The following is a 27,687-nucleotide window of genomic DNA, read 5'->3' as shown; positions in this document are numbered from 1 at the left end:
GGCATTCATGTGGTTGACCGCAATCCCAGAAGAGCAGCATTTTTTTTCAGTGCATTACTTTACTTGGAGTTTCTTTTTTCCAAGAAGCAACTGCTGGCACAGTGGTCTACCAGCCTTGCTGTGGTACAGAGTGTGCTCTTAAATCTAGTGCTTCACATATGCTTTTCTTAAAGTGACCTGAGGCTTGGAAGTTAAGCTGATACTGATTGTCAGGAATGTCTTTTGCTCATGTTAAGCAAGCTCACATTCTAACATCCTCCTATATAAGGCTGATTTGATAGAACACATTTTTGTACCAGGGGTTCCTGCACAGTAACTTTATTCCTTACCAAACTAGCCGTTCAGACAGGACTTCTGCATATTGCTTGCCCCTTTGAAGGGTGTTGTATTACAAAAAGGGAGTGCCATCTCTGATTCCTTTCCCTAGGGATGTCAAAATATTGGAGCCCAATTCTGCAAGATACTGATCAACTCATGCGAAGTACTGAATGAGTATCCTCTGCTCCCAATGACTTCTGTGGGAGCAAAGAATGTTCAGCACCTCACAGGGACTGAGCCCCAATTTTTTAGCATTTCTGATAGATAGCGTCTTTAGAATCCCCAACAGTAGAGCATTCCACACTCAAGAGCAGTTTCCTGAAGCAAACCAAAGACTATAGATCTCACTGTGGTCACATGTTGAGTATTTCTTACTTCTGTTTGGTATGCATTGTGTAGGAAAGATTGCAGTGGTTTTATTACCAGTGAGAGGTGTTGTGGCTTCAAAAAGGATGTTGGAAAAATCTGAAGAGGATGTGGAAAAGAGCTACAATAATGATTTGAAGTCTGAAAAACATGCTGTGAAGGGTTCTCTTCTCCCCTCCCCCCCAGGTGCCATCTAGAACTGGAGTACCACTGAGTCCACCTGACCCATTAGCCTGGGCTCCCTTTACACTGTACTTCCGTGACAGGCTCTCAAGCACACAAAGGTAGGGACACTCAGCTGCAGCTTCACACAGATGCTGAGATCAGCTCTGCATGGGAAGGCTCAGCTAAGGAACTGCCCAGTTACTCAAGTGCACACTCCCCTTTGAAGGGTAAACACAAAATTCTATAATCTTGTGCTGCACAGGGAACTGTAAAGTCTAAGCTCATGAAATTCGCTTCCTCCCTCAATGTGGAGGAAGATATGCAACAGCTTTGTGTCCTCAGTTAGGATTTCCACACACTGGTGTTTAGACACAATAAAAACACATTGATTACAAAAGAGATTTTTAGCGATTATAAAGTATAGCAAACCGATCAAAGCAGATTACCTAGCAAATAAAACAAATGCAATCTAAGCATAATATACCAAAGAAATTGGATATGTATAGCAAATTCTCACTGTAAATGTTTTTAGGCAGATTGCAGAGATTCTTGAAGGCAAGCTGCACTTGCTTGCAGGTTAAAACTCTAGGTATTCCTTTCACAGGCTAGAAATCCCTCTAGCCTGGGTTCAACCCTTCTCCCACAGTTCAGTCCTTGTTTCTCAGGTGTTTCCCTGACCAAAGGAGACTCTTGGAATCAGTGAAGAACCAAGATGATGTCACTCCCCTGCCTTAAATAGCTTTTGCATATGGCGGCAATCCTTTGTCTCCCAGTTTTACTTCTTACCCCTTTCAGTGGAAAAACACTGGTATTCTATGATGGAGTCCAGTACCAGGGGACTTGGTCACATGTCTCTGTAGGGCCATAGCAGCCATGACTTGGAGGCTGTTTGTAGCATCCTCAGGAAAGCTCCCCAGTGAGAGATAAGCATTTTATCAGACCTATTGTTTTTCCTAATGGCCCTTCCCAGCCAACCATCTTGACTGATTGCATTCTGTCTAGTGGGCATTCCCCAGGTATAAACACATTTGAAATAGATGCATAGATAATATTTTCTAACTTCAGATACCAAAATGATATATGCATACAAATAGGATAATCATACTGAGTGAATTGTAACCTTTTCAATGATATCTTACATGATCTAACTTGTATAAAATACATCAATTATGCCATAATTATATATAATATTACTATGAAGAATATGGGGCGTAGTGTCACACATGCCTCCTAGTGAAAGACTTGAGTTCAATCTATTCAGTTCACCCAAGAGAAAGTTAAAGGTGATTTTGATACGTCTTCAAGTACCTACATGGGGGAGGATTTCTAATGATAGGTAGCTCTCTAAACTAGCAGAAAAAGGCATAATGAGATCCAGTGACGGGAAACTGAAGCTAGATAATATTCAGACCAGAAATCAGATGCAAGATTTTTAAAGTGAGTAATTAACAATTGGCAGCACTTACCTAGGATGTGGTGGATTTTTCCATCACTTGAAGGCTTTAAATAGAGACTGGATGCCTTTCTAAAAGGAATGCTATAGCTCAAACAGAAGTTATGGTCTTGATGCAGAAATTTTTGGATGAGTTATATGGCCTGCATTCTACAGGAGGTTAGACTAGATCTAATGCTCCTTTCTGGCCTTAGTAATCTATGAATCACTGTAGACCATCTTTATAGCTGGTTTTACAGTATCTGTTAGCAGCATCTGAATAAAACGAACTGGCACCATGTGTGTGTGCGGGCGTGTACACCACATGTATTGAGTAGCTTCACTGTACATTTTCTGCCTCTACAATGTGCTCTGAAAACTGCAATTGTTTTCTTTTCTTGTGGAAATGTTGTTCTGAATGTAAAAGGAATGTTTTTCTTGCCTCTCTCCCCCCGCTCCTCTTATTATTGAATGAGCCAGGAAATGTTTGGTTTTTGTTTCTAATCTGCTATTGGATATGAAGCAGTTATCAAACGCCCTGTCTGAACAGCAGTCACTGTGTCGTCTGAACATTGTGTGTTGTGGGTTTTTTTTTTTTTTTTTTAGTGCAATGTTGCTCTGAGCTGTTCCTATTGGGCACCCTAGTGCTTCTTATAAGAAACTTCTGTTTTCCCTAACCCCAAAAGACTGGTTGAAGCTAACCCAAAACTACTGTTCAGCTCCCTAATATCTACTTCGCACATGCGACTAACTCCTCTCCCATTTCCAGTTTATCTTGTGGCAAACAACCCTTTGATTCTCCTTTGTCAAATCCATTGTGAAGGGGTGATCCAGCCAGCTTGTTAAAAGATTTTTAGAATGGTTCAGAATCTCATTCTGGCAACGCCAGTGTGGTATTGAAGAGATTCCCAACAATAGCTTCATTCTCTGGACAGGAATTAAGAGGCAGAGGAGTCTGCCAGTGACTACAGTTTTAATGTTTTCATATTCTAATGAATTTGACAAGGGCAGGAATTTATTCATGGGGCCAGTGGCTGGAGTGTTGGCTTCTGTTTGATTTCACACATTGTACTGAGCAGGGGTGTGGAGGAGGATAGAGGGAGCCACTGTAGCACTTTAATTAATGTGGGTAATAATGATAAAGCAATTTTTGTTGGGTGCACCCTTCCTGCTTTTCATTCGTCAATCAAGGCATAATGGAGATGGCATATCCCTTACTCCTGAAGAATAGAAATTGCGTCCTCTTGCCTAATTACTAAGTCAGGTAGGAGCAGGCTTCCTTTTTTAAAGTTAATTTGTAGTAAATAGCGTAGTTCTGAAGGCCTTTACAGATTTTGTTGGGTTCAATCTCTTTCCCCCTCAGACATTTCATATCTGCTTGGGGTTTATAACTTAAAATGTTCAGCTGTCAGCCACACAGATTCACGGTGGAGTCTGAAAGTTCAGCTGTATCTTTGACTCCTACATCTTCACCAGTAATGAAGATTCTGGCTGGAACTTAACTAACAATTTTGTCAATGCATGAGACAGAACAGGATCCATTGCTGTCCCCAATAACTGTTGATTTTCAAGGCTGAGGGGAGCAAAAAGGAGCTGAACTCAAAATGTTTCCAGTAAAAGTGGATGATACTGAACATTTATAGGAAGATAACACCCAAATTCGATTCTGCAGTTCCACAAGAAGCCCATCTGTGGTGTAAGGTCAGTCTCTTTCTGGGAAACTTTTTATTAAGGCAAAGTTACCATAACATGTTAATGCTTTTTCTGACTGACCATGTTGTGTAGTCTGGCCATTGTGATTCACCCATAACTATCCCTCATCCTGCACAAAGCTGTGGATTAGATTTAAATAAACATCAAAAATTCAGATACCAATTGGAAAATACACAACTGTTTGGAAAGCATAAAGAACTCTCAAAATTCCTGAGATGCAGGAGCTAGATAAACATTTCTAACCATCACCTGGTATGATTTTTTGAATATTTGGAGTTGGCCATACTGCTCTGTGACAACATCAGACAGCACTTCTGCCAGCACGAGGAGCCCTTAAGCCATCCTGACCCCCCTGGAAACAGGAAAGAGGCCAAAAATCAAAGAGGGGGGAAAGAAAGTAGAAATTGGGAAGAATAATGGGAACAAGGGGAAGAGCCTAGTTGATGTGATGGTGCTTCCTTTTCATGGATGGGGCAGTTGACAAGACCACACATGGGGGGCCATGTTTGTTCTTTTCCTGAGCTCATGTAGGGCCTGAGCCAAAGCCTGTTCAAGTCAATTGGTCTCCATTGAGGTCAATGGGCTTTGGATCAGGGCCTAACTTCTGTGTGTGGCCTGGCTCATGGCCACTAAGCTACCTGACAGAACAGGTGGATGATTAGAAAAAGTAGAATCAGTTTGAAAGTTTCATAATTTATTTTTAAAAATCCTCTAATGAACGTGACCCCTATAGGGGCTGCATGATTGTGTGGCATGAAGGAGTTTTATCAGCTCATTTGGGCATAACTCACACTTGGATAATTCAGTCACCCCAAATTTATGCCAACAAACAGCTTATACAACACCATTATATATTCAGTAGTTTTGTGTGAATTGTAGTAAAACAAACGCAGCCACTTAAATGTCTTTCTAAACTCTCTGGCTTAAGGAATACAATGTGCTCTAAATTACACTTGCAACACCCTATTGCTCAGTTGTCCCAGATAATGCATGTGTTCAGATGCACTGTACTTCACAGAAAACATTGCATGTGCACAATTTTATATTTTTTTAGAAGAATAAAAATGTTGCTTTATGGCACATGCTAACACTTGGCAAAAAATGTTATAAAACACCTTGCTGCTGTACATTCTGAGTGGAGGAACCACATGTCAATGCTGTGGTGTATAGTGCCCACTTCTGAAATAATAACTCTGCAGAATATTGCATTGCAAAAGAAAATGTCCTTGTCTATATGTAATGCCCTTGGACAAAGAATTAGAATCCCAATCTCAGTAATTCTTCTAATCCTTGGGCAAGATTTTACCAGTGGTGGTCTTGACACCAGCACCATTTAGTGTGTTTTCATGTGTGTCTCTGTGAAACACATACACCTCTACCTCGATTATAACGCTGTCCTCAGGCAAAGCCAAGAAGCCAAAAAATCTTACTGCGTTATAGGTGAAACCACGTTATATCGAACTTGCTTTGATCCACTGGAGTGCGCAGCCCCGCTCCCCCGGAGCACTGCTTTACTGTGTTATATCGGGTCATGTTATATCGGGGTAGAGGTGTACTTACCAAAAATAAACACAAAGTACATTGAAAAACAAACAGTTCCTTTATACGTCAGTATTTTACTCTGGTGTAAGCTTAGAGTGACTCACAAGAATCATTACAAAGTGATGAATGGTTCATTACTTTCATGCACCATAAATGCAATCTGCGATCCATTCCATGATGTATTGGGAAGGAATAAAAGTGAAAGTGTGGAAACAGTAATAACAGTGACTAGATATGTGTGTGCATGTGCGCATGTACTTACTGTTGGTTTTGGCCACAAGATGTGGATTTGGCTTGAGGCAAAATGATTGCCTTGTAAGTTAGTATAACCCAAGACACACACAGTGCTGGGTTTATACTTGCTCTTGGATCACATTATGTGAAATATGCAAAGCCTTTTAAAAGCTGCTCATAGTCTCTGACCAAACTTGGCTACTTTAGGAAATTGGGTCTAGCTATTGGACAGGGACTACAAATGCCCTAGGTCTGAAGTGGCCCCTAATGAAGGAAGTGCAATAGTGCGTCAGTGCCACTATCCTGCCTGACTGATAGGAACTTCGCTTAGAAGGCTTGAAAAAGAGATGGACCGACAGAGTCCAGCAGTAGTTAGGTTGATCTCATTGCAGAACTGAGTCTAAGGAGCCTTCTCTAAATTTACAGTGGTGTACTGTGAATACATGCCCACCACTAAGGTACTGAAAGTACTGCTATGCAAACCCAGCCAGTGTTGAAAGTGTGCGGTTGGAGTTCAAATGCTGCTTTTTAGTGCAATGCAAATGGCTTAGCATTAACACAACCACTTGAGTAGTGGGGGCTTTTGTCTGTCTATAATATGAAGAGAAAAAGTGTGACTGTCAGCCACCTGCTGACTAATTCATGAAAATCTGGAATGGCTTTGTTTAATGTGGTAAGAGTTGTGCTGCCATCTGGTCAGAGACCCACACTGACATTGCTAGGGATACCACCCTGGTAGCTTTGATGGCTTATCTGAAGACTTTAAGTATTTAAAATCCATGGGCGTACACAAATGCAAGCATATTTTGGTTGTTCCTATCTGCCAAGCTGGAATGCTAATGTGTGGTAAGTGGAAAGTGTTCAAACTCACCCGTAGAAGTGGCAATATCAAAACAAGGCCTGTTACCACTTTATCCAGTAACTGGAAAAAACTATTGTACTCTCAGACATCTGCCATTCAGTGTGGTGTTGGGCCTGGTGATTGTGGTGGCAGGGATTGGGGAAGCCTTTATTGAACCAGCATGCAATTGAGAGGGATAGTACAAATGCCAATCATATCAGTTTATATGTATGGAGAATGGTAAGTAAAATGGTGGCATGAATAAATATGAACCAAAGGAAGGGACAGAGTGAGGTGTAATGCTACACACCATAGATAAAATGTAAAAGACTGCTAAGGGGGGAGATGCTTGAGGTCTATAAAATCATTTCTGGTGTTGAGAAAGTAGATAAGGAAGTGTTTACTACTTCTCATAACACAAGAACTAGGGGTCACCAAATGAAATTAATAGGGAGCAGATTTAAAACAAATAAAGTATTTCTTCACACAACGCACAGTCAACCTATGGAACTCCTTGCCAGAGGATGTTGTGAAGGCCAAGACCATAACTGGGTTCAAAAAAGAGCTAGATAAATTCATGAAGTTAGGTCCATCAATAGCCATTAGCCAGGATAAGCAAGAATGGTGTCCCTAGCCTCTGTTTGCCAGAAGCTGGGAATGAGTGACTGGGGATGGCTCATTTGATGATTACCTGTTCTGTTTGTTCCCTCTGGGGCACCTGGCACTGGCCACTGTTGGAAGACAGGATACTGGGCTAGATGGACCTTTGGTCTGACCCAGTATGGCCGTTCTTATGTTTTCAGAGGAGATTCTGTCAGTTGCTTCAAGCCCTGATCCGGAGACTCCTTAGAATAAAGGAGAAGACCCTTTCTTTAGCCAAACATAAAGTACCACCATTGTCCAAACCAGTGTCTGCCAAAACTGAAAGCATTTTTTTAATTCACAATCTCCCATGCTGAAGGGATGGGCCTCCCAAGCGGAGATTCACTTTTAAGGTGCTGGGTAAGCAAGGATGCACAAGAGCTAAGGTAGGAAGGCATTGTGGAGGATACTTTGAGAAACAGTGTCAGTTATTGCGCTTTCCTTTCCTGAACAGGTGCAATGCCATACCTACACCGGATACTGTTGGTGTGTCACTCCCGATGGCAAACCCATCAGTGGCTCTTCTGTACAGAATAAAACTCCTGTATGTTCAGGTACTGTGGCATTGGATTAAATAAGCATTTATTTGTTTGATTTAAAATATTGGTGGAAGAGAAGGGGAGGGGGAGCTGTTCTGTTCCTAGTGCCACTTGTTCAGTATTTGTGAGTGACTTTACCAATTTGCCAAACTACAGTTGCAGCTGTGTCCTCCACTCCCAATCAGTTGTTGTGTGCACCCTAGCCATATGGCAGCTTGTGTTCCCAATCTCTCGCTCATGGTTGTGGCAGCTCCATGGTTGATTGGAGTGCAGACATGCAGTGAAAGACTTATAGAAGATAGTTAAGGTAGGGAAGTGGAACCACAGCCTGGAATCCAGGGATGGGCTATTTTTTACTTACCCATAAATCCTCTGAAGTACAGTTATGTTTAAAGAATGGGGCAATACAGGTTTAACTATGGTAGACGTGGGAAATTCTTTGTGGGAAGTAAAGCTCAGCTACTATTCAATTGGTGCAGAAGGACAAGATAAAATTAGTCTCTCTTGTTTCACCATTGCCCCATAAGGGGGGAGGGATAGCTCAGTGGTTTGAGCATTGGCCTGCTAAACCCAGGGTTGTGAGTTCAGCCCTTGAGGGGGCCACTTAGGGATCTGGGGCAAAATCAGTACTTAGTCCTGCTAGTGAAGGCAGGGGGCTGGACTCGACGACCTTTCAAGGTCCTTTCCAGTTCTAGCAGATAGGGGATGTCCATTAATTATTATATTATTATAACACAATGGACACAACTGTCAAGTGAACTACTTTCACTCCTCCAGTTTACTTACATGCTGACCCCTTTCTGTGTACATGGCTGCTGTTCCAGTTCCATGCAAGAGAGGGCTGCTAGATGTCAAGGTTTAGCACTACTTCTCTTACTCAAAGGGAAAAAAAGAGTGCCTTGCAGCAATGCCTGGAAATGCTATAAAACGAGCTTCATCCCAGCCATTCAAAGCACCATTGGCTCTACCCTTCTGTCTCTGGAGAGATGATTCCTTTAGAGGTGAGGGTGTCTTGGAGCGGCAGTGAATGTCCAGCAGAATGAACAGTTCATGAGTATATTCTTGTCAAGGTGGTTTTATTTTGCCGGCAAAGCAGGAGAGTTTTGTCGGCAGAAGGAACATTGTAGTGTGTACACCTCTGCTGTTTTGTCGACAAAACAATGTAGTGTAGACAAGGCATAAGGATCACTTGTTTAATGTGACCCTGATTTGACTGCCTTAATGCATAAAACTGTTCCTTGTGCTGCCTTAAGTGTTTGCCATGGACTCCTACAGTGGAGTCTTGGAACCCTAGATTGGGTTGCTGGAAGGTAAAAACAAACCCTGGGGATTAGGCTATTGAAGTATATTTCTGAGACTGTTTGTGCTGTTTGGTCATGCTGCCGCTAAACAAACCATGTCTTGATATCTTGTTTTGTTTCTCTCCCTTTAAGGTTCAGTAACTGATAAGCCATCGAGCCAGGGTAACTCGGGGAGGAAAGGTGAGTGGAGTTCTGTGCTTTAGTAAAGTGTGTGTTTGATTAGGGTTGCCCAGCTAAACCTCTTGAGACCTGATAGAATTTCTGTTTTAAAACCAAGTCCTAGAGAGATAGTCTTACACTTACTCCAAAAGCACGTGGAATAAGGTGGCATCAAGTCCAGTACATTGCCCTCATGGGATATAACTTTGCTTTTATGAGGAGGACAGGGTTTGTAGAGTCCCCTGGAGGGGCAACAGATTCAGACTAACCTTCATTTGTTTGCTTTTTCTTTTATTATTGACTCTTATTTATTAAGCTCACCCAGAAACAGGTGCAGTCTAATGGTGAGCACACAGGACTAGGAGCCACGAGCAATGATGTGATACTTGTGGCAAGTCACTGAAGGTGAGATTTTCAAACATGTCTGCCAGGTAAAATTTCCATTGAGTTCAGTGGAAGCAGATCAAGGCTGGATGCTTGTGAAAATGGCACCCCAAGTCCTTTGCTGCTGCATGAATTCTTTTGTGGAAAGCATTAAACAGAAGACTTCTCTGCCACTCCTTCCTCCCCCTATAGCTCCCTTCTTCTCCACACCCCATCCTCCCTGAGCTAAAGACTAGAAATGTCACCTCTACTCCTAAATTATTATATGCATTCCTTGTTTTGTAAAACCAGCTTGAAAAATCTTGAACGGGATAATAAATGCTGATGGGATGGAGTGTGGGGAACAGTAGGTGTTAATGGGAAATCATTGAGTCCCATCTCCACCATACACCCCAGCCCCTAGTTCAGTGTCGTCATCTCAGTTTCTCCTTGCTTCAAGAAAATGGCTTGTGGTGGGGATGGAGGCCACTTCCTTGGAAAAAGCTCTTGCTATGATAGCTGAAGCAGCATTCTTATTTTTTTTCTTTTCTAAACCAATAACCTTTGATGCTTTGATTCCCAGGAAAATGCCTGCCTCAGGGAGGTTAAAAAGTCAGAAGATTTTTTTTCATGGAAGGCTGTCAAACTAGTCTCTAAAACCACTTAAAATGGTAGACATTAGCTTTTAGATTGTTGACCTTTATTTGATGAGGCTTTGGAGAAAGGGGGACGTATTTTTAGTCAAATCAATATAAATTTCAAGAATGCATTTCTTCTTTCTCCATGTACATTCCCCATCGTATATTGCACATGTAGGGCATTTCTTAGCAAGATATTATGTGGCTCAGCTTGAGGCAGGGGAAAGAAGTAGTGCACAGAAAATATTTGGCTTTTCTCAGATAAAACGACACAGAATAATACTGGTCAACCTGCTTCTTATTTTAGGCAAAGGCATGTCTCTGTAAACCTGTAATTGTGTCAAATCTGAAGCCCTGTATAATATGGTACATTATTAATATATGTTCCGGTGCCTTGTAGGTCTAGCCTTAAGTACAGGCAAATCAAGTTGCTGTTTGGGTCATGGATTATCATAGAACCCTTAGAAACTTTCAATTCTGTCCTAGTCTCATCTGCTGACCAAAGGGCTAGAGTGTGAGGCAGTTGGTACCACTCTAATTTCCACTGGGCAGAAGGAGCAATGGGAAGAAAACTTGTGCTCTTTCTTACCCTTTCATCCCTTTATATAACAACTTGGGGGCAGGAGGAAAGGAGGGAATGAGTGAGTAGGTACAGTAACTCCTCACTTAAAGTCGTCCCGGTTAACATTATTTCATTGTTACCTTGCTGATCAATTAGGGAACATGTTTGTTTAAGGTTGTGCAATGCTCCCTTATAACGTCATTTGGCAGCCACCTGCTTTGTCCACGGCTTGCAGGAAGAGCAGCTGGTTGGAGCTAGCTGGTGGAAGCAGAGTGGACCAGCATCCCACCATCAGCTCTCCGCTCCCCTAAGTTCCCTGTGTGGCAGCTGCCCAGCAGGCTATCAATTGCTGGCAGTTCAGCTGTCCCTCCCCCCCTCCTCCCTACTGCCATGTGCTGCTCCTGCCCTCTACCTTGGAGCTGCTCCCAGGAGCCTCCTGCTTGCTGTGCAGGGGGTGGGAGGGGAGGGGCTAATGTCAGGGTCTCCCCCTCCCCCCTGCTCCTGCACCCCACCTACCCCATCTCCATGGGCAGGAACAACATGACAGGACTCGGGACGGAGGGAGCTTCCTGGGAGCAGCTGCTGTCTCAACTTGCTGATCTACTTAACAAGGCGGTGTACTTAGAGTGGAGTCAGTGCGCACCTTTAAAGGGGCAATGCACATCTGTCTCACACAGGGTATGTGTCTGTCTGCCATGCTGTCTCCCCTCCCTCCATTCGTGCTGCCTTGTAGAGTGTGAGGCTACATTAACAACAATGGGTTAACCCTTGAGTGCTCAGCCAAAAACTAGTTCATCGTTTAGCAGTAAGGCATTCCCTGGGAAATATCCCATTCACCACCTCAACCAAGCTTCACAATCATCATTGCTGTGTACAGTATTAAATTTTTTGTTTAAAACGTACACTGTGTGTTAGTTCTGGTGGGGGAGAAAAAAATTTCCCTGGAACCTAACCGGCCCCCCCCCCCATTTACATTAATTCTTATGGGGAAATTGGATTCACTTAACATCTTTTCGCATTTTTCAGGAACATAACTACTTGCTTAACGTTGGAGTTACCGTAGAGGAGTAGGCTACAAATTGAAGGCTAACCCTGTCTGTTAATCACGTCTCGCTTCTCCTTGTCATTGGTGCTTTGCAGAGCAACATTGCAAGAATATGCTGTACCTAGTCATGTGGCCACAGAACCATTTTGAGCTGTAGCTGGCAGTTTAGGGAAAAATCCAATTCCCTCCAGCCCAGCATGCCATAGAGCCAATATAAATACCCCGACCTCTCTAACCATACCTTTGTTCCTGTCTATTTATGCAGTCATGCAACCAACTTCTCCCTTTTCTCCATGTCATTAAGCAAAGTCTTGTACACAGTTCTATAGCATCGCTAGCTAAGTTGTAAGACTCATGAGTGAGTCTTGGGGGGGGGGTGAGGGGAGATGTTTCACTGTGGGGTTTTTGGTTGGTTTTTTTTTTTTTTTTTTAAAGAAGTTTCACTGTGTTTTGGTTCAGTTACTTTAGGTCTTGATATGAATGGCAGCTCCATATAGAACAAATGTATTTTCATAGCAGTGCAAAAGAAATCCCTATGTGCCCTTGGTTCCAAATCCCAATCTGAAAGGGCCTGTTCTCTTATAAAGGGGCCCTGTCTAGAACAGTCAGAAATGCTTCTACAGGTTAAGGCGTCTTTTCCAGTTCTAGCAGCCTGCCCTTGGCTAATCAGGAGGTTAAACTGGATGAATATAATGGTCCCTTCTGGTCATAAAACTTATTGTGGCTTAAAGGAGGTTTCACAATGAAAGGATCCTGACAGACCCAATGTGACAGTCTTCCCTGGATCCTAGGGATCCTCCGAAAAATAGGTCCTGCTTGGATCAGTCATCCGCACTGGGATTGCAGTTAGACCTAATTAGCAAAACTCCCAGGAGAGCTCTGTGGGGGAGATATTGGAGTACTTGGAACTAGAGTTGTGCCAATAACTGATTTTTTTTTTTTTTTTTTCCAGTTTCCTGCCAGTTCTTAAAAATCAAAGAAACTCCAGTTCAGGTGGAACTGAAATAGGAATGTTGGATGAATCGAAGGTGGAAAAGATTATTTTTGGGTCAAATGAAATGCTTAGTTTCAGGGACTTTATTTAATAATTAATTAATTAATAAAGGAAATGAGGCCCTAGTCATAAACCCACCAGCTATGGTTCCCCAGTGTACCTAATAGCCCAGTGGTTAGGGCACTCACCTGGGATGTGGGAGGCCCTCGTTTGAATCTCTGCTCTGGCGCATGGATTCTGGAACCCCGGTCTCCCTCATCCAAGGTGAGTGCCCTAATCGCCAGGCTACTGGCTAATCTCAGGTGGGTGTCTCTCTGGTTGCATCTATTCCACGTCCAGCCCTACGTTTCTATGATTCCAAGATTCTGATATTTCCAAACAGCATGGGTGCTTGTTTTGACCAAAATAACTTGCTGAAATAGACACCAATTTGTGAAATGTTTCAGTTGACCTGAATCTCTGTCCATGCATGTGAAATAAGTTTCAGCTGGAAAACTTCACCCCGTTGTACTCAGAACACCCGCTCCTGAGAAGGCTAGAGCACTGAGCTCAGATCCAGCGGAACCTGAGGAGCAGCTGGGGTTCGGCCCTGTTGACTTTTCTGAATAGAGCTGGGTGAAGTGTGGTTTTTTTTTTTTTCCAGCTGAAACCTTTTTTGCCAAACAAATTACAGATTCTGATTGGTTGGGTGAAACATTTCACAAATTAGTGTCAATTTTGGCAAGTTATTTTGGTTGGAACAAATATATGTAACATTTGGAAATGTCAGAATCCTAGAAATGTAGGGCTGGAAGCAAAGACAAACCCTCTTCTACTTGCAGAGTTCACTCAAGAGCCAGCCAGCCGTAGGGATGAGTTCATGAACTAAGCAATGACGCTGACGCTCTTGTTGGCTTGCGTGGTATATTTGGGAAAACTTCATAATGAAAAGGAAAAACAAATGTCAATGCCTTTGGTAGGCCAAGAGGTACCTTCTACTCAGCCTAGCCAGACTAATGCTCGACAGCTTTTGGCTTTTTGATAAGGGAATCCCTAGAAAAAGCATAGTCTGCAGCTAGGGTTGCTTTAGCTCTTATAGGCATGAACTTCTGACATTTAGGATCCATCTTTGTTCATCTGCAACATATTGCATGGGTCTAAAATCCCTATAGACCAGTGAATACAATCCAGAGTAAGGCAACTTCTGAGCTGTAAACTTCTCAGAGGGGAGCTTGACAAGATCATTGTCTGTGTCCTTCGCTGAATGACAGGGTTCCTTCAGTGCAAGGTCGAACTCCTAGTCTACTCAGATTCTTATGCCATACTTATCACTATACTAGTGGAGGACTAGGATTAAGTTGGTTTTGGAAATTTTTTGGAAGAACTGACTAACCACTAATAACTTAGGAAGAGAGTTGGCTCAGTCACGTGACCTTGTACGATAAAAAACCAGTCTCCCTAAATTGCTCAGGGCTAGTCTTGTTGTACACACTTCTGAGCTTTTATAAAGACCTGCTTCTACTGCTTAGCAAGTATTTGTGCTGTGGGAGAGTATGTGACTCTCTTCCTCCTCCTACCCACAGCACTATACAAAGGGCCTATGCCCCTGTATTATTGTTGGGTTGGCCTATCAGGGGTTCTCAAACTGGGGGTAGTGACCCCTCAGGGGGGCTCAAGGTGGTTACATGGGCATCATGAGCTGTCAGCTCTGTGGGGCTGACAGCCCTGAGCCCCCATTAAATTACCCTCCCCCATTTTTAATGAAGGGGTGGGGTCCACATTCAGAGGATTGAGTGAAAGGAGTCACCAATACAAAAAGTTTGAAAACCACTGGGAGATGTCTGGATTTGTAACACTTCCTCCTTCATTCTCCAGCAGTTGAAGGAGATGGACATGCTGTTTTCTGCCACCAGTGTGATAAGTTATACTGGTATCTTATTGATTACACAGGTGTTCTAGCAATGGGTCCCCACTAGTCCTCTTTCAGGTACAGGTAAGGGCATTCCACTTCTTCATTCCCTAAATGAAGAAGGGAAGGCCTTTAATGATGAAGGTATTGAGTGGTGTAATAGGAGGCCTCCTATGAGTTGGGCTGGTGGTAGGATTTATACTTTCACCTCTACCTGGGCAAGTAATAGAGGGTTCCCCAGTACCCTCTCTGCAGAAGGACCCAGGACCATTTGTCTGGGTGAGAGTAGGATATCTAGTCCCCCTGGGTCTCTTCTTTGATCTCTCCCTATCTGTTCCTCATTCCTGCATGTGCCCTGTACTTGTCACATGGAAAACCCCTTAACTCCAAATCACTAGCACTTTACCATGAGGAACTTGTCCAAATTGACTTACCCCAGCTGCTTCCTGTTCTGCTGAGTTACCTTGATTAGCCTGGGGGTGTTGGAAGTTCCATGCTGTCCCTACCATTGTGGGCTCACCACTGTCCCACTGAAGTTTGTTCTGAAAGGCAATGAAATGCACCCTTGGAGCTGATGTGATTGGATTTCTTCCCTACTTGAAGAATGCAGGATGCCCCTTTCCAGCCAAAGGGAAACTGTGGCACAGATTCAAAACAAAACAAGCAAACAAATGAAATGAAACAAAATGAAACTTGCTTCTTCCTCCCATGGAATGTCAAGGTCTCAAGAGCTCAATGCACCAGCTTCTGCCAACCCCAGCAATGAGCAGTGCCTTTCCTGGTCACCAGACCAGGCAGGCTTTAGAAAGCAGACCAGTCAGGAGACAGAGGGTGTAGAAAGCAAACCTATGCAGGCTGTGTCACTCTTGATCTCCATAAAATCTCTCCATCTGCCTGCTTAGAACTGGAAACAAAATGAGTGAATTAAATAAGAGTGGGGAGGGAAGCTAGAAGGGATATGGCTTTCAAATGAAGATGAAAATGTAAGCTGACACTGTTTCTCCTGGATGCTGTTAAATAGGTGTTTAGGTCATTCTTACACTCACCTGGGTAAAGGAAACTAAGCTTGATTTATAACTGAGGCTCAGCAGAATAATGCAAAGCAAGGGTAAATATGCTCTGGATGAGCTGTCAGCCATATCAATATGAATAGTTAAATAGAATAATTTAATAATTTAAATTCCTGTTTCACTTTTATAAGCTACATTACCACTGAGTCTAATATTTGAGCTATTTTGTTTCCCTTTGCAAAAGCTGGAGACAGTATTTGAGATTCCTCCAAGTTGGTCCTATGATGTTAATGAAATGTAACCCCTGGTAACACCAGAAGAGGCTTATCCTGCGATGAGATCACTAAGATTTCTAGCTCTACTAAGTGAAAACAATGAAAAGTGCTCAGCCGTGTACAAGATGCACAAAACTACACTCTTTGGGCAAACAGCTTCCAATTCAATAGATCAGAATGGGGAAAAGTGGCATGCTGGGGAAGCCAGGAGTCGCTTGGAGGTGTTTTTAGACTTTAAATGTTTTGACCTGGCTCCCTTTGCATTGTGGAGTTCTATAGTTAGGAAATGCCAGAATTCAGGTTGCTTGTGCAAAACGTATTTTTTCACTAGCCTTGTTCTTGGAAACAGCTGAACTGTTTTGGCTGAAATTTAAATTAAATAAATTCAGCCTCAGGCAGACACTTGGCATGGTAAACTTTGTTTGACAAAGTTATAAATAACTGAAAACAGGATCTTATAATGGGAAATGTTGGGCAACCTTAATAGGTGGTGTGAGCCCCCCATTTATAATCAGAGCAGGTTAAAACAGTTTTTCAGAGTAATTAAATTGGAACATATTTCATTTTAATTTTATTGCAGAAACTTTAAACTTGTCAATGCTTGCAGTGTTGTAGCTGTGTTGGTCCCAGAATATTAGAGAGACAAGATGGGTGAAGTAATAACTTTTATTGGACCAATTTTTGTTGGTGAAAGACCTGAAGAAGAGCTCTGTGTAGCTCAAAAGCTTGCCTCTTTCAGCAACAAAAGTTGGTCCAATAAAAAAGATATTCCCTCACCCCCCCCTCCTTTACTTTTCAATGAAATATGAACAGGGATTTTAAAAAAAATTCTTTGGAAATCAAACTTAATTAAAACTGATTTGTTTTTGCAAAACACCTTAGGTGAAAGTTCATCTTTTAGCAAAAACTAGATTGAAAGATTTGACCAGCTCCAATGTATACTTGTATAGCTCTTCTCTGAAAAGTGGCTCTGGTGGGGTGATATCTCAAGCTGCAGATCTGCTGGCTGTAGAAATTCAGTCTTATCAACACACATTAATGACAAAGGCTGGGACTTTCAAAGGAGCCTGAGACCTCCTCCTTATTCTATCTAGTCCTGCAAAGAGCCATCATGCTGAGAGAGAGATGGATCCATTTTCTTGTGCATTCTCAACAGAATTGTTCATTAAATTGCAATCGTTATACCTGTGGAAAGCCAGTGGTTTACCCAGGTGTCCCTGAGAGCATAATTTAGCTTTCAGAACCGTTAGTCTTGGTAATGAGTGGAGGGGTTGGGGGAAGAGAAAATGAATGCATCTTTGACTCTCAGAATCCCAGCTGAGTTTGCAGAGACAGCAGTAGCATGTAACCTTACATTGTTACTGGGTCACTTTTCACACTAGAACCACCCTTTAATGATTAATATTAAACACTTACAGGGAAAAAAAATCAATCCAAAAAACTTACAAGTAAAGTACAATTATCAAAAACAAGCATCAGAAACAGGGCCAGATTAACCTTTTGTGGACTCCGGCCCTACAAATATGGTTGGCACTATGGGGGCAATGGAGCATGGTCTGGGGAGGTCAGGCCCTAGAGCGAGGGGCCAGCCAGGAGCAATGGGCATGGCATGGCATGGCATGGCAGGGGCGGCCCCGCTCCGCCCAGCCAAGTATGAGGGAACTATTTACACATTGGCAGTTGCCAGACGCACAGTGGCCTGCCCAGTCTTGTGCTGCCAGAATGCCCCTTCCCCTTGGGGGTGGGCCCATGTCACACAGCATGCCTGCCTCCCCCCCCGCCCAACACCCCATAGGCACTGATTCCATGGGTGCTCCAGGAAAAAAAAATAGTGTGTGCTGGCCCTGCTGATCAGCTTCTTCCCCAGTGCCTCCTGCCAGCTGCTGATCAGCTGTTCATTGGTGGGCAGGAGGTGCTGGGAGGAGAGGGAGAGGAGCAGGGGCATGAAGAAGTGAGGTGGGGTGGGGGCAGGAAGAGGTGGGGTTGGGGAAAAGGATGGAGTGAAGGTAGGGCCTGGCCCCCAGGGAAATCAAAAAGTCAGCACCTCAGCAACACCTCTGACTGCCTATACCCAGAGCTCCCCCGGACCCGCTATGCCCAGCACCTTCCCAGAACCCCCACAAATGTACAACACCACCCCTACCCAGCGCATCTCTGGCCGGTGCCCCACACAGAACCCACATCATCCTTGCCCCTTCACAGCCCAGCACCCTTTCCACCCACTCCTCCGCCTTTAAAATCTTTAAAGATGTTACTCAAGCTCTACCTGCACTCTTAGAGTTGTTGGGTGTGTTTGCTAAAATGCTCAACAGTGACATAATTTAATGTTGACCCTATACTACATCCAGGGCTGGCTCCAGGCACCAGCTTGCCAAGCAGGTGCTTGGGGCGGCCACTCCGAAGAGGGGCGGCATGTCCAGCAATTCGGCGGACGGTCCCTCACTCCCGCTCGGAGCGAAGGACCTCCCACCGAATTGCCGCCGGTGATCGCGATCGCAGCTTTTTTTTTTTTTTTTTTTTTTTTTCGCCGCTTGGGGCGGCAAAAACCCTGGAGCCGGCCCTGACTACATCACTCTGTGTTCGGCTTCTGAGTTAACCTCAACGGAAATTAATGGCGACAGACAAAAGTTTTTGCTATTGTGTAACTGGCGATTCAGATAACCCCACATTCCATGCCACCTTTCCTTTCAATCAAAACATAAAATTTTTAGAAATTAGAAGATAAAGTCTGGAGGAAACAAATCTGATCACTAGGTAAGGGCAAGTACAGGACATTGCCCTGCATGAGCTTAGTCTGACCCCTCATACTGTTGCTTTGGCTACTTACCTCCTATAGCAGGACCTCATGTACACACTAGACATTTTAGCTTTTAGTTTTCATTGTATTCTGTAAAACTAGTGTAATGCAGCAGGGAACCAGGTCCCAAGTGTTGGCCACAGGGGCCCATAGAAAGCATCAGGAAGTGCTCTTCTGCTTTTCTGCTCCCTGCCCCATGGGGTTGATTATACAGGGGGGAGAGAGATTTTATGTTTTACATGGAAGTTTCTATGCATACTGAGCACCTGTGCCTGTAAACAGATTACAGGAGAGCTAGGGGACAAATGTTATACTTGTGAATTGACAGCTATGGGGATTAAAGTCTTCACTGAACAGATACAGCCAGGGGTCGTGGAAACTTCCCCCTCCACGTGGCCATCTGGTCCTTCCCCTCAATAGTTTATACTGCCAATAAATGGGCAGCTTACTGCAGACTGCAGTGGTGACTGATGGGGGCACTTGTCCTCTAGAACTCCATAGAAGCCATAGACTTTGCCCCAAAGAGCTTACAATCTATAGTGCCCAGCTCAATGTGGCCCTGATGCTGACTGAGCCTTTATGTGCTACAACAATGCAAGCAAATAGAAATCATAGGCCCTAGACTGTGCCAGGGATTGAATTGATCCCCCAGAACCTGTCCCCTCACTAATACGTAGGGTGAAGTGGTGGGGTTTTTTTGTGTGTGGTGTTTTTTGTTTTTTTTTTGTTTTGTTTTTTTTTTTTTTTTAAATCTGGGGATTGAAGAGTGTTACTTCTGCTCTTCTAGCCCCCGTTTTTTCTTGAAACCCTTATGAGCCCTGCATCTTTTGTACATACAGATCTCTTTTGTGACATGCTAGATTCTTTCGAGGTCCTGGACTGCTTTCCCCTCTACCCCTCCTCCCCAAACCATTCAAAGACTGTTTTTATATAAGATATATTTATTATGGAATTATTAAACTCTTTTGGACAAATGCAGACCTGGGGAAAGGTGCTGCAACTCCAGTTGAAGTCAGTGGAGTTACACTTGCTCCCATTAGCTCTGAATTCTGCCCTTTGTGGTCCTGAAGAAAAATTTCTGGGGGGGGGGGGAATAACTTTTCGCCTTCCCCTCACTTGCACACATGCGCTGCAGACCTAGCCAGTGAGGTATCCATTCTCTTTGCCTGCAAGGAAATGAAAAGCTGTATTGTAAGCCCAAAACTAGTCTGGTTGTCAGCCAGGAATTAGTCCTCTAAAGAGGGGGAGTGGGGGAAGAGGCCTGGGTGGGCAGAGGGGTGAAAGTACACTTAGAGATAATTTTTGCCTAGGTTCAGTGCAGATGGGTAGAGCTGTAAAGGGGTGTCCTGGTTCTTAAACATGCAGGTGTTAGGGGGAGTAAGGAAGGGAGCTTGTGTTCTTACACATGTGCATGTGTTTGGGGGAGTGGGGTCAAAAATGTAGACTATTTACTTAATCCCTTGGAACAGCTTTTTCTCTTCTGTTTTCTTTTTGTGTTTAACAGACTGCTTTACAGGGGACACGTGTGGTAATTAACACGTGCAGCTGTAGGGCTTCAGCCATATGTCTGAATTTCAAATGGCCAGTGATCCAGGAAACTTACTGCCATCCCCACCCCCACTTCCAGGCCCTATGCCTTGAAGATGTGAGGAGATTGTACACAGACTTTCCCTCAGCGACACCAGGGCTGGAGGGGAGAAGGGAAGGGCAGTATGTGTGTGTATGTGTTTGTTGGGGGGGGGATAAACCTTTTTATATTTTGAGAAATTGGTAAAGAATTTGAAAACTACTGATTATGGGCCTAGTCCTTACTGACAGGCAAAGCTCACATGGAACTCAGTGCAAAAGTAGGCCCACTAGCTTTCTTTTTTCTGACTGCACTGAAGCAATTTAAAAGCAGTATTTTATAGGGAGACCCCCTTCAGAAGCAGATGTTGCTTGCTTTTTAATCACATGCTCCTTCCTTACACACCCAAAGGTGTTGGGTCTCCTGCATCTTCCGGTGGTGTCAGATTAGTCGTTTCTGCAGATTCCTGAGCAGCCATTGATGTGATGGGCTTGTGTGGAAGGGGGAGATGAGGAAAATATTTTCTACAAAAGCTGGGGACCATGCAAGAAAGCATTTTGGACAACATAGATTGAATCTTTAGTTTGATACAGAATTTAATCCAGTAGTGAAGTGGTTCCTGTTGCCTATGCTATGAGCCATAAGGCTGCTATTGAGAATGCACAAAGCTCTTCCGCAAGCTGTGTGGTGAGGAGTGGAAAGTAAAGGTTGCAAAGAGCCTGGATGCTAAAAATTATGGTGTCTCAAATAAGGTCTGTGCAGGTTTTGTTTTTCCACCCTATATAAAAGTTCCGCTAGTCCACTTGCAGCAAAACCAGAGTTGGGGTTATCATTCTAAATTCATATATTTTGGTTTGAAGAGAGACCTGCAATTCTCAGTCTTCTTATCATACTAGCAATACTTACAGGATCAGATTAAAATATTCTCTCCAACCATGTGGGAAGCGATAAAAAGTGATTCTCTTTCTTCTTCTTCCCACCTCCAGTCTATTTTTAGAATTTGTCATTGCAGTGTGTACAGAGAGAACACTGGCTTGTGCCAATTTCTAAACCTCCTCACTCACTCCAGTTTAAATAACACTAGCACTCTGGAGGTGTTCCTGTTCTGGGAAGAATGACAACTCTAATAAAAAGTGTATTCTGTGATTCCTGTTGCTAGCAAGTGTACGACTTACCTGGCACTGACAGCATCACTGTTCTGCCTCCGCTGCTTCTCCCCCCCCCCCCCCAACCCCCCCCCAAAAGCTAGAGTTTTAAAAGGGTTTTCTGGAGCAGACCCCTTCCCCCCTTCCCTGTTTACTTGGGGGCAGGATGAGCACTTATTTTCTAGCGAAAAGTGGCTCATATTCCCCTTTGTCAGTGGGCCAAAATCTGCACTGATCTGTACTCAGTGCAGCCCTTTTAAATAAATGTAGGACTTTGGGCCAATTTTTTTGCACGTGATTTATTTTATTATTTCTGCTGGCTTTTTCACTACTTCTCTCCCTTTTTAAAAATCTTTTCCCCCTGTTTTATATTGGTTCCTTCTCCACTCGTCTTAATCTTCTCTAATGAAATTTAGTCCTGGGAAAAGGTGCTGGATTGACAGTGACTAGAGAGAAGCATAGATGGCAGTGACAAAGGCTTTTACCAGGCCCTGCTGTCGGTGTGCTTCAAACCTGAGATGGGGAGGGAAGTTGTCTCCATGGCCCGTTCAGTCCTTGGCTTTTGAGATCTGGCAATTGTGTTATGGGCAGCTGTCCACTAGAAACTGGGTTGAGATCATGACTCAGACCAACAAACAACCATCAGATGGTAATGAATTTTGATCACTGCTAACTTAGGCTGCAGTAGAACCATCGTCCTTTTATCTTTACCCAATCCCCTAAACCATCCAGTCTTCTCCATCCTTTTAAATATTGTTCATATCCTCTTTAAATCCCTCTGTCACTGGAGGATTGTCCTTACAGAGGGCTGAGGAACTTAGTAGTTCTCCAACTTTTTCATGTGGTGGAGCACTTCTCATATCAGATCCCCTCTTAACCGGTATGCTGGACCTTACTTGTGGCAACTATAGTGCTTAGTGATGAGAAATTAATACTAGGACAATATTAAGGAGATAGAATGAAAATAAATTCACTCAAATGGGGGGGGGGGTGTTGCTAGGTGGTAACATTCCTTCTTCATACCATGTGACTATTTCCTCCTATGGCATGTAGAAATCTATACTGATATGTAGGCCCAGTGTATACTACAGAGTTAAGTCGATGTAAAGCAGCGTACGTCAACCTAACTCTAAGTGTCTACACTAAAATGTAGCTCCCACTGATGTAAGTTGCCCACTACACCAACTTAATAACCCCAGCTGTGCAAGAGGCATAGTACTTAAGTCGATGTAGTTAGGCTGATGCAGTGTCAGTGTAGAGACTGTGTTGCTTACGTTGACTGTTGCTGCCTTTCAGAAACCATCCCACAATGCCCCATGTTGGCAGTTAAATTGATGCATTGCTCCTGGTGAGGATGTGCACTGCCAACACAAGGAGTGTGGTGTGGATGTGTAACACCCAATTCAATTAGTGTGGTGGCTGTATGTGGACGTAATTTAGGCTGACTTAATTTTGTAGTGTAGACTTGCCCTTAGGCCTGGTCCCCACTAAGTCCCCACTTCGGACTAAGGTACGCAAATTCAGCTACGTTAATAACGTAGCTGAATTCGAAGTACCTTAGTCTGAACTTAACGTGGGTCCAGACGCAGCACAGAGGCTCCCCCATCGATGCCGCGTACTCCTCTCGCCGAGCTGGAGTACCGGCGTTGACAGCAAGCACTTCCGGGATCGATCCGGGATCTATTTATCGTGTCTTAACCAGACGCGATAAATCGATCCCAGAACATCGATTGTCTGCCGCCGAACCCTTCGGTAAGTGAAGACGTACCTTGAATCTCCTCTCATCGCCTCCAGCTCACCTGGCTCTGACCTTTCCAGGTCACTTTGCTGTCTGGTTCAGACCTCCTATATCTATTTGCTATCCCTCCAATTTGTTATGCTTCCCAAATGTAATCATGGTAGAGGTTACACCAGAGAAACACCCTAGTAAATATGTGAAGCATCCACGCAGGTGCAAAGTCTGCAACGAAGACTTATGGGTTTTGTTAATTTAGCTGGCTGAAATCACTTCTGGAAGCTGCAAAACCTGGACTAGGCTACAATGAGCAGGTGTCATCTGTTCAAAAACGTAGTGGGTGCTGGAAGCAAATCTGCAGAGCACCTGGAACTGCTGCGCATTCTTTGCCCTGATTCACTTATGGGATTTACACTTGCCTGATTGAACCAATGGTAACGGGCCACATCACTGTCAAGAATGAACTCGCAACTTGTGCGCAACATACCAGCTGTAATATTGTTATGTTTTAAATGATCTGCTATAGCTAGGGCTGGAAAATATGCTTTATACCTAATGGTTAAGCTCAGTTATGTGGAACCCACTTACCTCTGTGATGGCAAGTCTTACTGGACTGTAGGCCAAAGTCTGACAACTTACACCCTCCACAGCCCCCCTGCTTTCAGTAGGGTTGACTAGGGTATAAATGAGAGTAGGGTTTGGCCCTATGTACAGAGGGATATGCTTGACTTCTGAAAGTGAGAAGAGTGCCTTGTTTATATGATCCTCTCCCCTTTCTCCTGCAGCCTAATCAGGTAGTGAGCAACTGAGGGAACAGAAAGAGGAGACCAGGAAACTTTTTGGGGGAAATTCTTAGCTTTACAGTGGCCTGATGGCCTTGTGACCACTTTGCCTGTAGGGGAGAGGGTGGGAGGTGTTAATATGGAGAAGTGGCTTAGCTGAAAGCTAGAATTTAAGAATATCCACTAACTTACATCTTGGCAAAATCCATTTGGAGCCTTCCTGTATCTTGAGTGACAGATGAGCATGTTCTTTTAAGGTTCTTCTGAAATCAGAACTATGCTGAGGGGGAACGGAAGGACTTTGACTCTGTGAAATGGTGTTGTTAAATCAAAAGACCATTAAGATGGCTATCCCTCAATTCATGGCAGAGGCACAGACCAATGAAGTTAGCCCTGACTTATAGAATCAAGGCTATGGTATCCTAGCCATGGTTAGGTCATCTGACATCACATGATTGAGACTGCTGCATGAGGGAGTTACCTACAATACATTGATGACAATGTACAAGGGACAATTCCTTCGTGCTGTGAGAATGATTTTAGGCTGTCTCTTTTTTGTTGGTATAACTTATGTTGATCAGGGATCTTGGGGGAACCCCACCCCATCCCAGAGCAACAGAAGTTATACCTACAGAAGCGCAAGTATGGGTAGTGCTAAGTTGGCAGAAGAGGCTCTCCCACTGATGTAGCTACCGCCACTCATTTGGAGGTGGTTTAATTATGTCGATGGGAGAGCTCTCTCCCATCAGCGTAGAGTGGCTACATGAGCAATCTTAGAGCCACAGCTGCTTCAGTAGCATAGACATGGCTTTAGTCTCTATTTGAATGAAAATAAGGAATTTTGTGCAACTTTCTGTGTAAACTAGAGATGGCTCAAAACTGTAGCCTCAATTATGAGCCCTCTTGTATTTCAGGGAGCATGATTCAAACCTGGCTTTTGTGGGTTTATTTCCCTGTCACTTCTAAAACTCTGAAGAGGCCAATTTTGCAATTCTGGTGTGAATATGGTTGTGAAGACCCAAGAGAGTGGAAATATCAAGAGATAAGCAGCAATCTAGTGACAGATCATTTCCATTTACGGCTTAAATCTCATGAAAACAGATCAGGAGATTTCAGCTGTGTTGAATCTGAACTCTGTGCAAAACGCGTTCCTTGATTTGACCTCCGATGCAAACCCCTAACTAAACTAAATCCAAACCTGATCATCTGCTCCTATGCCCATCTCTGGTATAAAGGAGATGAGATGGGCAAATACATTGGTTCTAATTATATCCAATCTGAACTTTTTTCCCAAGATGTCAAACTGACCCTCTTACAAAGTTCAAAACAGTTAATGTTTTATATCTCAATCCAAGTTCTTCATTACTTCACATTCTGGCTGTGAGAGGCTGACGTTTCTTATCCAAAACTCAAGGCTTCAAAATGGGGTAAACTGGAGTAAGTGTGCATACTTAAGAGTGCTTTTCTGACTGACCCTCAGAACCTTTTGAATTTCACTCATTACTAGTATAAAGCCTCCCTCCCTGTTTTCCCCACACCAAAACAAAATTTCAGAAGTTGTTACCGAAACTGCACGATACAATAGTTGGTTTGGTTGTATTGCCTTTCATGCAACAGTATCGGGAAGGGCTTTTCTGCTCACTTTGCACAACTCATACAAGTGAAAACCAGGTATTTAAGTGGTAATTACCACAGAGATAAGTTTGACCCGCAGAGTTCAAATCTGGATCTAAACTTTCCCACAGATGGGGGAGGTTTGCACCTGGTTTTGGTTTGACCTATTATCATGCCAGCTCTGAATTTCAGATCCAGAGGATTTGGAGTCTGAATGCACCCCAAAGTTTGAGCTATTCAGATTCAAGGTTTTTTGTCTGAACCCACCTCTAGTGAAAATGCATAATCTATATCTAATATAGTATCAAATTTAGGAGAAGTTACCTACAAAACCAACTTTACTGGATAATACCTTGAATAGGTCTTTATTTTTCAAAAGAGGGCTGTTGTAATTGATGGCTACAAAGAGGCTGGTGGGGATATAGATAGGTTTGTTTTGGCTAATTACTGTTGGAGTTTGAGAACTTGGCCAGTAAATGAGGACTTTGGATTTTAGAGAGATACCATCTGAATGTCAGGATTCAGGGCTTTTCTTTTTCTAAAGTCACTGAATCCCAGAGACCAGAGTGATGCCATTAATACAGAGAGTGCTGCTCCGAGCCCTTTTGACACATTGCTTTTGAAGGACCAGGACCAGGAAAAGAGAGCTCTTTGTTTGCAGTCAGAATAAACTCATTGTACACCCAGACAATTAACTCTTCAATCGACTTGCCAGCCTCTTTAAAGCACTCCAGTCCCTCTCTATCTCAAGTTCTATTCAGACTCATAAGCACACCAATGTTTTTTTGTTTATTATTCTGAAAGTCCTTCACAAGAATAGTCGGAGCGGATCAACATTGTCCTCCAAGCAGCATTTATCTCCGCCTGGCAGTGAATGTGTCAATCAGGAATCAAAAAGCCAAACAGAAGAGGCTTTGAATAGTGTCATCAGGGGTCGAAGTGACTTCCAATGGACTGTGCGTGGGACAGGCTTTCTCTCAGGGCAAAGAATTGTGCTGTCACAAATGCGCTGACTGCATTGGACCACAAAGTCCTCCGGGTCTGAGGGTGGTGTTTTTTTTTTTTTTTCTTCCCCCCCACATTGGCGCACCTGCAAGGAGATGTGAAAAGTGGAGGGAGCATGAAAGGGAAAAGTGAATGCCTTCCAGAAGGCCCAGTGGATGCTACTCTTTCTACTTGGTTGAGTCTCAGAACATATCATTGCAGTAAATGCTATGAGCATTTGTACAACATAAGGTACGGTTAATTTAGGAAGCACACAGATCGGTTATTGCTGGAGTGCACAGCAGCCTCTATAGCAGAAACTCCCTAAGCATTTCTGTTCTAAAGAGCCTTTTCATGTTAGCCCAAAACACAAATGTTTTATAAAGTTAAAATTTTCCAGATCTGGTCTCTGTGCAAGGGTATGGTGTTGTTTATTACTAAGTGTAAGGGGGAAAAAACATTTCTGAGAATAAAGACAGTGTAAGGGAAAATATACTCATTTGTGTTTTTAAGCTGTTTTCCGTAATAGCTGTAGAAGCTCAGTGGCTCATGGTGGGGAGAGGTGTAGAAAGCTGATAGGGAGATCAGGCTGGACATGTGCTTTTCAGTTTCAGTTGCCTGATGGAAAAGCTGTCTTGATCTGGCCAAGTTGTAAGGGTTTAAAAATTTATACTTTCTGCATGAGCGCTAATTTTTCACTTTTTTTTGGCAATGTGTGTCTTTGTATAACAGTTGCATGGAATTTTAGATCCTACTAAGAACTTGTAAAAATCTGTTTCCTCCAGTGTGGAGATGCATATTGAATGAGTATCAGAGGGGTAGCCGTGTTGATCTGGATCTGTAAAAAGAGACAGAGTCCTGTGGCACCTTATAGACTAACAGACATATTGAAGCATAAGCTTTCGTGGGTGAATACCCACTTTGTCAGACGCATGTGGTGGAAATTTCCACCATATGCCTCTGACGAAGTGGGTATTCACCCACGAAAGCTTATGCTTCAATATGTCTGTTAGTCTATAAGGTGCCACAGGACTCT

General features: G+C 43.4%; 1 protein-coding gene across 4 annotated transcripts in view; it reads left to right on the top strand.

The window, feature by feature from the left end:
- SMOC1 (SPARC related modular calcium binding 1) overlaps positions 1-27,687 on the top strand; it is a 203,991-nt gene that overhangs the window by 112,368 nt on the left and 63,936 nt on the right. For all 4 annotated transcript variants that reach the window (XM_034769315.1, XM_034769316.1, XM_034769314.1 and 1 more), the window contains exons 4-5: positions 7,708-7,807; positions 9,226-9,273. In XM_034769315.1, the coding sequence (XP_034625206.1) occupies positions 7,708-7,807; positions 9,226-9,273 (148 nt within the window). The remainder of the gene's footprint in view (positions 1-7,707; positions 7,808-9,225; positions 9,274-27,687) is intronic.

The sequence above is a fragment of the Trachemys scripta genome, chromosome 4 (genome assembly GCF_013100865.1).
Source record: "Trachemys scripta elegans isolate TJP31775 chromosome 4, CAS_Tse_1.0, whole genome shotgun sequence".
Classification (NCBI taxonomy): Eukaryota; Metazoa; Chordata; order Testudines; family Emydidae; genus Trachemys; species Trachemys scripta.
This window is presented reverse-complemented; position numbering and strand designations above follow the sequence as displayed.